Source organism: Agrilus planipennis, unplaced genomic scaffold (genome assembly GCF_000699045.2).
Source record: "Agrilus planipennis isolate EAB-ADULT unplaced genomic scaffold, Apla_2.0 scaffold636, whole genome shotgun sequence".
Classification (NCBI taxonomy): Eukaryota; Metazoa; Arthropoda; class Insecta; order Coleoptera; family Buprestidae; genus Agrilus; species Agrilus planipennis.
Genome location: NW_020439286.1, coordinates 1 through 9,792, shown reverse-complemented (window position 1 = coordinate 9,792; position 9,792 = coordinate 1). Strand labels below are relative to the sequence as shown.

Genomic DNA, 9,792 nt, shown 5'->3' with positions numbered 1-9,792 from the left:
CCTAAAATTATCACCAACAAATGCTAGATGTAATGTATTTCAATTATGATTGCTGGCTTTGTGCCTCTTGGGATGCTTTATAAACAATATCTAGGGCTTGCGTAATTGTTCTTACATCTCCTTCTATAGTTTTTGCCCAGTTTTCGACATCACCCAACTCTTTCAAAGAACTGCTGAAGGATTCTATTAAATTAACCCACTGTTGTGTCTGTTTAGAGAAATTTGTGGCACTGACATGCAACTGCTTAGCTTCTGCATCCAATTTCTTCTGGTTTAAATAGGCTTGAGCAACCCTAAAAATAATCTTAGGATAGAGATGCAGATAACACTCGTTAATTATACTTTACCCAACATTTAAGTGGTCAACCAGAGCTTGTGTTAATTCACTTGCTGCTTGGACAGCCTCTTTTCGTTTTATTTCTGAAGACATAAAAACTAATAAATATTTCATATATGCAAATTAAGCAATCAAAACTTGCCCTGGGCTTCCTTTCTTGCAGACTGTCTGGCCTGGTGTTCTTTTACCATAGAAGATAACATCTTGATATTAAATGTTAGTTTTCATCAAAAGTTTCTTATTACAAATTCAAAAAAAACTCAGTTTTGTTTTTTAAAAGCAAAACCAATTATAAACAGTAAACTTAACCTTAGTTGTCAGTTACCAGCTTGTCATTTCAGTTGCAATGGAACTGTATAAATTGTGGTAGCAGTAAAAACAGTAGTGATTACAGCAGCTAGTATATACTTCCTCTTTTAAATTGCGGCACATTAACGTTAAATTAAAAAATTGATTTACTTTTTTGGAAAACAATGTACTAATTATAAAGTCATGTGTCATTGCACCATTATAAGGACTGTAGAAGTGCCAAAAAAATGTGATAATTTAGTCTATCTGCACCGCCCTAGAAATATGTGGCAGTAATCCTTTATATTTTCAAAATGCATTACAATAAAATGAAATAGTTGCTGTGACAGTACATCTACGCATTACTGTAACAACTAAAAACAGAAATGCATTTTAATTACGAACCTGTTTATTACGTAAATATCAATTTGATAAAATGACGCACTGGAGCCGTACGTCTTCAGGTCAAATATAAAATAGTGCAAAACAAATAGAAACGCCTTCTATTCACACTAGACCAAAGGAAGAACTGAAATCTGCACGCCATGAAAAAAAAAATATATAAAATAAATGAAATTACCGACTTTTTATGTACAATATGATGGCACTAACACTGTGTAAACGTGAACTACTACGGCCAGATACTTAGTTTATGATTTATTAATTATTTATCATTATTATTACCATTATTATTAATCGTATTAACAAAATGTACAGTTTAAAATAAGTGTCTGCCGACTATAGTAATAAATTATTTAAGGCGCCAATGAAAAAAAAAAATAAAGGAATACTACATAATAGTAAACTGCTACGAAAAAGTCGAGAAGAAAATGCACTGGCATATAAATATTCACATCGTAAGCTACGATACAATCCAGAGTGTGAAAGACCTATTTACAATGTAAAATTTACACAATCAATCCATCAATCGTTTTCAGGAAAACCACCAACATTTACAATACAAAAAAGAACAATAATTAAAAAATGAAGGGGAAAGGTACAAACAAAAACGAAACGCGAGGGCACCCGTGTGATCTCACGGCGCACTCATCATTTCATCCTGTGTGAGATCCATTGAAACATGTTGCTAACGGCTCGACATTTTTTTACACATTTTATCTTATGTGTACGTTATCTTTCTTCCTGCCTGTCTGTGTTTTTATTTCTTTTTGTATGTGTGTGGACCTTAAAACACTAGCGGTTGTAAAATTCCTATTACCTTAATAAAAACCACTTAAAACCTAAACACGTCATTAGTTCATGACTTGCTGTTTTCCGACAGTTTTTCCCGCAAAAATTTGATCTTGTTAACGAAATACGCCTCAAGCGATTCGGCACATTTAAAGAACGGCGATTCCCGTGGATTATAATATCTACAGTTGTCAAAAATCTTCGTCATATCGCCTATAAACTCGCTCAACTTGACATAGCGCTGATCGTTTATCTTGTTCTCGATCTTCTGAAGATCTGTAACAAATTCATAAAACACCAAAATAAAGTTACAATTTTATTCCTGTTGCCTACAGATTTCAAATTAATTTAAAAAGCCAGGTTTATAACCATGGTTTCCGTTAAAAAACTCAATCGGGTAATTTAATAATAAACTGGAAACCCACTGTTATCTCGATTATTTTGACAATGAAACTTTTTAATAAAGGAAAAAACTTTACCCATTTTTAACATTAATATTATTTGTGGAATTCTACTTACCCATTGGTTCCTTGATTACTTTGTAATAATCCGGGGCTTCTGTTGGATCCACTGGTTCCATAAACGGCCAGGCACTCTTGTGAGTCTGAAAATAACAAGTAATATGATTTAAGTCGAGACTAGTATATGGTTGTCACGTCACCATATTCGTACCTGTATCTGCCTGATAAGTTTCCGAAGACCTTCGAAATCCTTTTCAGTGAGGTCTTTCATATTAGCAAAATTAACAGACGAATTCTTCTGGCAATTCGGACAAATATATTCGTCAATAGAGTCGGCTTCAGACTGCAAAATGCCCACACACCTACCGTGAAACCAGTTCTGGCAACGGTCACAACAAATGTAAAACCTTGAATGAAAAATTGATGTTTCACACATTATCTTTTTGTTGATTAAGTTGTTACTTACTGAGATTCATCGTAAGGCTGCTTACAAAGGCAATAAAGCATCTGACTATCCCTTGCCTGTTGGCATTCATTACAAATGAATTCGGTCATGGTTTTGCTGCTCTCTTCAGTGATACCGACACAATCGCCATGAAACCAATTGTTACATAAGTCGCAACCGACATAGAACTTTGTCTCGTCGTATGGCGTCCTGCAAATGCAATACAGTTTCTCCTTCTTTAGTTTGTTGTGCAAGGAATGCTGATTTGATGGGGGTGACGGCTGGTTTTGCTGCTTCTTCTTCGGTCGACCAGAAGATCGGGGCGCGGGCGTATAAGCAGGGGTCTGTGGCGCAATAGCTGTAGATTTCCTCTTGCTGCTACCCGTTCTCACCTTGTTTAAAAAAGTAATATTAGAAAACATTGAATTGTGGTTCCAAAATCAATCATTCATACCTCATCTTGTTTACTCCTTTCCAGCTTCGTTCGTGCTGCCAATTCTTCTGCTACTTCTTTCTGTAAGTCGAGAAAATATTTTTTAACAATCCTTTTAGTGGATATCTATGAGTTCCTTACTTGAATCTCATATTGTAATTCTTTTTCAAGAAGTGCTCGTTTCCTTAAGATGTCCTTTTTCAGTGCTTCTTTGTGTCTAAAGAGAGCTACCATTGCTTTTGTTTTAATCTTCGTCCTTTCCTCATCTTGTCCATCTTTTATTTTAACTCTTGCCCGAGGCGACAACGTCCTATCAGTTTGTACAATTCTAAAAAACAATTCAATTCAATTCAATTAAATTGCCCATTTACCTCACTCATCATTTTCTATACTCACGGTAAGGCTTCCTTTTTAATTTCCAGCACCGTCTTCATAGGTCTAGTACGTTTTGGTGTTTCCATACCCATCACCCAATCTGCGTCGTCGTCTCTTAAACTTGGCGGGCGTTTACGTGAAGGTAGACGTATAGTATTGGTGACGGTTGGTTGTATTACAGGACGGGTAGGAACTACAGGTATCGTTTCAATAGGTTCTTGTTTCATCTTCGTCTCTTGGTATCGTTGTAGTTGCAGCAGCTTCTCTTCTATTTCCGGGTTTAGATTTTCTTGTTTTAACGCCGTTTTGATTGCTGCCAAGTCAAGAACGAGAAAAGACGAAGTTGAGATAACAAAAGTTTGTTATAAAGGGCCATAGACAGAATAAGTTTAGAATTAAAAGCACTTTCTTAATATACTATTTTTTTAGCAGGTAAAGATCACATCGTGCAAAATAAATAAGTTAACACAAAAAAAAATCTAGGTAAATAAGATACAATTTTAAACTAAATTATGTATGTTACAATATTAGAATGTTAAAATCTAATATTAAATGACTTCATGAAGTGTGAAATTATTGAATTAGTGACTAGTACGAATTGTTAAAAAGGAAAAAAACGCAAAAAATTCTAGAGGTGGTGAGAAGGAAGACCCAAAGCAAAACGACTAAAAATAAACTTGAAAATGTGTCAGGGGGCTTCAAAAAAACGCAGCAGACATAGTAACAAATTTATTTACTTAGGTTTGGAATACATTTACATACAATTTCACTTATAGCTGTTTATAAATGCAGACAGGTTTTCCTTTTAGAATCGTTTCGCTTGTAGCAAATGTTTCCAAACAGCCATATTACACTAGCAATAATAACGTTGCTGGACAGTCTTCATATTCAAAATCAATAAATTACGAATAGAAATGTGTATAATGGACAACCATAAAAAATATCACTCAAAATAGACCACACCTCTGATAAATTTTGAATTACGTATTACTTCTTTTTTTTCTCTTCGTAATAAATACTGAATAATAATACTGCGGTTGATGCAAAAATAAAAATTAATACAAAAACATTCAAAAAATATCACAGATTAAAATTCAGACGAAATAAAAATACGTCCATTGCACACGTTTAAAAACATTTGCAACGTGTAACAAATCAGTCCAGTATAATTTATTTTAATAGTTGCAGGGCAAGATAGCACGTTGTAAAATTCAATTAACACTAATTATCAGACTTTTAAAATAACCCCAGAAAAACAATAGTGGTATACAAAGCCAAGCAAAATTTGGTTTAATACTTGAAAATCGTTACTTGTTTGGAAGGAAATAATAACAAATTAAGAGTGTAATTTATTGCGCTTCTTTTAATTTGGATTAAATCAGTTTATATATTTTTTAAACTCATGCTACTTTTAAGCATAACCAACCCTACGTTTCAGCTCATTGAATACTTCACATAAGTATAATTATGTTGAGATACTTTTTTGATACTACAGGAAAATCAAATGCAATTCTGTGGAACTAAACTAACACTAAACCCCAAAATTCCACACATTAGGAGCATTTAGTAATCTAAAACACGCCTCGGTATCAGAGGTTTCATTCAGTCTCGCGTTTTAGACTTCACAATGTTTATGTGGAATTTTGGGTTTTAATGTTTTATTTCGTCTCTTACTAAAGCAGTTTGCAAAATAAATTTAGAGTAATGCTACCTTGCCATAATTAAAAGTAAAAAAGGAAAGACGAAAGAGAGCTAGCACGTCTTATCATTATCTAATTTATTAGCACACACCGTTTATCAACTCTCAGTTAGTACCGCGCCTGATGTAGTCGTTTTGCAATGGGTAGCTACAGTTAGGATTATACACTATGACTGAAGGATGATAGATCAACATACTTTGTTGGATGTAGTCGGGAGTGACTACGAACTGCTTATTACCCCCTCCGCTTCCTCCGCCGCTAATTCCTGTCGTCACACTGTTACTACCTCCGAGGGTTGTGGCGTTCGTCGTTTGCTGAATGACACCCGTGTGCTGTTGCTGAGATGCCTCCATGTTTACCTTCATCGCTTGTAGAAGAGCCGAAGACTGTTGACCATTGACTAGCACTTCACGAACTGAGGAAGCCTCGCTCGTCTGTAAAGACACTCTCACTTAGTAACAAAAGAGCCCCCATAAATATTAAATTGGAACTACATCAACAATATCCTCGACCCCCTCTCCCCAAAATTATCTTTTCTTCAAACATCTGCAGAATCTCCTTTTCCTTTTTTAATTGCCAAAGTGTTTTTAATTTTCTTTTTTTTTTCTTTTAACATACACAAGTGAAATCATTCTGAAAAGTATTTTAGTTTAATTACTCACCTTTAGCTTTTTTATTGCATCTATTTTTATTACTACTATTTTTTGATATTATCATCAGTAAAAGCAATTATTAAACATGATAATTGTTGCAGCTTCTTCAGATGTTTTTCATGAAATTGATGTATTGCTATTTATAATGAATTTCCTAGATTACCAATTCATTAACTATTAAAAAAAGATTATTCCCAATTTCACCGTCAGTTCACACTATTTCTTCCCATTCATGCATTTTGTTAAGAAGTTAGTGAAAAACTGCTTTAGGCATTAATTGATAAGAAAGTTTGATTTTCAAGCGAAACTAAGATCTCTTGCACCTCAAGAAATTTTGTTAATTAATAGCAAAAAGCTAACATCGTATTATTAAAGCAAACCAAAAGCCACAGAATAATTATTTTTTTATTTAATACGTGAGATCAAAAATTACAAAACTAACACACAAAGATGAGGAACAAATGTTTATACAATTGATTAATTTTACAAAAAAAAAGAAATCGTAAAATTTTGTCTGCATATCTTAATTATTAATGGCCTTCACGGTGTAGGTTACCAAGTTATAAAGATTTAACTTAAATTAGTTGCACAAATAATACAAAGGGTTGAACACATAAATAAACATCTACACATTAATGGCAATTAACTAAACAAAATTGAGTCTGACTCCAATTAAAATACAAAAAAAACAACCACGACAAAAATCAGCAAAACAATAAAATACACAAAAAGCTTCAAAACATTTTAAAAAATTAAATACTGTTGGCTCGCTTCTTATTATGTATTTTCGTTTGTGTATTCAATATTTTTTTGGCAATTAACTTTTAATTTGCTAACGTATTCCAAAAATTTTAAAATCAGACTCAACTATGCCTAAAATTATCACAGCTACATCATTAAAAAAATACTAATCATGAACGTGCAAGTTAGCAATTAAAACGATCGGTTTTAAATTTAAAAATAAAAAAAGAATGCAACTGAAGACCAATAAACACTTGAAATAGAAAATAATGTCAGGTAATTAAATTGAAACCCGTTCAACGACCACTCTTGGTCTAGTAGCCTTAGCAGGAGACAAATTGCATACCTGCGTCACAGCACTGTTGATTGCCTGCTGTTTAACCATGTTGGTTACCACCGATACTGGCGTCGTTGTCGCAGACGCCGCCATTTGCTGATGGTTCATCTGGTTGACATGTTGTACGGGAGCCAAGGGTGGGGGCTGCGATTCCGACGCCGTATCAGAAGAAGCGGGTGGTTGGACGGCCAGATAAATCTTTGTGGGACCAAGAACACCTTGTTTACCTGTAGATGCCTGGGCTGCAAGAAAAAAGCAAACACTGTTATAGTGTTCATCGAAAACAACTTGTTCTATTTAAAAAACGGAAATTTCAAAGAAAACTTAACACAATATTTACCTTTGAGTAATTGTTGTTTAACTTGTTGCTGAACGGCAGCCAATTGCTGCGGGGTGAAGTCTGCTCCTTGCAGTCCTTGCAGTACAATCCGTGGCCCTTGTTGCGTTTGTATGACCTGGGCAGTAACACATTTAATCACAGTACCAGGAGGTTGACCAGCGAGCAACTGCTCCATCGTTGCAGGATCGATTGAATTATCGACAGAAATGGACTTAGTCGCTGTCGACGTTTGTTGTTGATTAGTTACCACTGCCGCTGATGTAGTAGTCTGCTGATCCTGAATGCTCTGTTGTTGTTGCAAGAGTTGCTTCACTGGTGTTATGGCCGCAGTTGTCTGAGGTTGAGGAGTCTGAAAATAAACAAAGTAATATAAATAGTGAAAAGAATGAAACAAGAGTTTGCATTACCTGTTGTTGGGTTTGCGTAATGGTACCGGTCGTTATCTGAGCAACAACCTGAGCCTGACCGTTTCCTGTAGGTCTAATCAGAACTTGCTGACCATTGATCGTAGCAATTTGAAGTTTACCAGAAGCCAATTGTTGAGCCACTTGCTGGTTTGGAACTATGAACTGATTAGTCACGACCTATAGGCAAATTTTTAAGATGTAAATATAGTACAAAACTTCATAAATATTATAACACAAACCTGCTGCTGTCCTCCGCTGGTGGTAACTACTTGCTGTCCACTAACAACAACCTGCTGCTGAATAACAGGCTGTCCTCCGCTGACCACAACAGTCCCTGGTGGCGTGTTCACTTTCTGCAAAACGGGGGTCTGCTGTTTAATAACAACTTGTGTTTTGTTTGGACTTTGTGTCAATGGTTGTTGTTGCGCTTGCGTCTGTTGAACCCCGGCAATCACCGTCGCGTTCTTCTGTTGCTGCACTATGACCTTGCCTGCGGACGTAATAGCTGATTTAATGACGGTTTTTGTTGGTACCACGGCAGTCGTTGGCGACGGCTGTTGAATCAACTTTTGAACGACGCCACTGGAAATAGTAGTGGCAGATGCGGTGCCCGCGCCCGACGCCGGTGTCTGTTGCTGAATTTGCGTAGTGCAGAGCACCTGCAGCTTGCCATCAGGCATCTGGATCAGCTGCTGACCAGGCATCAGACCCTTAACCGTAAGACGGCCGTCGGGCGTGCGCATGATCTGGACCCTTTGAGGAACGTCGGACTGTTTGGTGGGCGTTGCGGCTGTTGTCACTGCAGGAACAAACAGCAGGTAATTCCAAATTCCAATTTTAACAAAAACTACATATTTCTATAACCGTAACAATTTTTTAAGTTGATTTCAAAACATAAATTTCTAACCTGGTTGTTGAATTTGTATCTGCTGTACCGTCTGACCTCCGGTCGTTTGAACCTTAATAAGAGACTGCTGTACGGCCTGGGCGCCTTTGGTTATTATACCAGGCGATCCCGCAATAACTCTGGTACTACCATCTGGTCCTTTAGTCATAAATATCCTCCGACCTGCGTATTTGTTCACACCAGCCGCGTTATTTGCAGTCAACAGTGACGTCAGTGTCGATTTTCCGGGCGTCGCAGTGTTCGGTACTATAACATTCTTAACCACCTTCATCTGGACATCGTCGCCGGAACCTAGAAAAAAGCAAATAGCATCCTCTCAAAGCTTTTTCAAACATAAGTCTTAGTGACCACATTATTTAACGAAAACTCATGCCTTTAACATTTACAAAGTAATAAATACAATACTCTTTATCAGTCGCACTCTTCAAAAGAGAAATATAATAACGATCAAAAAAAATAAGACACAAAGGGGCAAAATTACACCGAATCTTGCTTTCCATTTTTTTTAATTACATGCTCTAGGCAAAAACATTTAAGAGGTAAGGTGGGTTTGGCACAGTACAACATATTTTTCTACCCATACCACCTACCTTTCGGTTGAATCGGTGTTGGGTTTGATGTTGCTGATTTAGTGGATGTAGTAGTATTAGTAGTTGTAACACTAGTAGTAGTAGTAGTACTAGTAGAAGTGGTAGCACTGGCCGCTTATAATAAAAAACCAACATGAAACTACAATAATTTTTCTTTTTATTTTTTTGTCTACTACTAATATTATCCGAACTGAATCTACAGTTCGCAAAACAAAACAGACCGTCTTTTATTATTTTTACAAATAAAATATTCCCTAAAATAAAACGGGTGTGCCACCACTGATTGGAGGAAAAAATTAAAAAAAAGGTTAATTACTTACAATAAAAATGTCTCCCCATTAAAAGCATTAAATCAATTTCTGTCAACCTACGTGAATGGTAAACAATATTTTGCTCGAAATTGGTAATTTTTACCGAAAATTAACTATTAAAGGAAGCTTTTGACATTCAATAATATTTTGACATATTATTACTAGATTTTAGAATACTCTTAACGTCCTAAAGGACATTTTTCAAATTATCTTATTGAAAAAGAACTGTAGATCCAACAATCATTCATTAAATGTAAACCATAACTGATTATAATT

General features: G+C 35.7%; 2 protein-coding genes across 3 annotated transcripts; both read right to left on the bottom strand.

The window, feature by feature from the left end:
- Window positions 1-24: 24 nt before the first annotated feature.
- LOC112905595 (biogenesis of lysosome-related organelles complex 1 subunit 1-like) lies at window positions 25-923 on the bottom strand. Its single transcript, XM_025978298.1, has 3 exons — window positions 480-923; window positions 348-420; window positions 25-293 (listed from the first exon to the last, which is right to left on the bottom strand). The coding sequence occupies exons 1-3, from the start codon at window positions 538-540 to the stop codon at window positions 44-46; spliced, it is 384 nt and encodes a 127-aa protein (XP_025834083.1). The 5' UTR covers window positions 541-923; the 3' UTR covers window positions 25-43.
- A 346-nt stretch (window positions 924-1,269) lies between these two features.
- Window positions 1,270-9,641, bottom strand: LOC108743619 (nucleosome-remodeling factor subunit NURF301). Of its 2 annotated transcripts, none has more exons than XM_018479203.2 (14): window positions 9,526-9,641; window positions 8,616-8,906; window positions 7,948-8,507; window positions 7,709-7,885; window positions 7,302-7,650; window positions 6,971-7,203; window positions 5,427-5,664; window positions 3,552-3,843; window positions 3,297-3,483; window positions 3,177-3,236; window positions 2,744-3,114; window positions 2,489-2,684; window positions 2,336-2,420; window positions 1,270-2,092 (listed from the first exon to the last, which is right to left on the bottom strand). In XM_018479203.2, the coding sequence occupies exons 1-14, from the start codon at window positions 9,551-9,553 to the stop codon at window positions 1,884-1,886; spliced, it is 3,276 nt and encodes a 1,091-aa protein (XP_018334705.1). In that variant the 5' UTR covers window positions 9,554-9,641; the 3' UTR covers window positions 1,270-1,883. The 2 variants fall into 2 exon arrangements, with proteins under 2 accessions (XP_018334705.1, XP_018334706.1); XM_018479204.2 differs by lacking the exon at window positions 9,526-9,641 and adding an exon at window positions 9,206-9,416.
- Window positions 9,642-9,792: the final 151 nt, after the last annotated feature.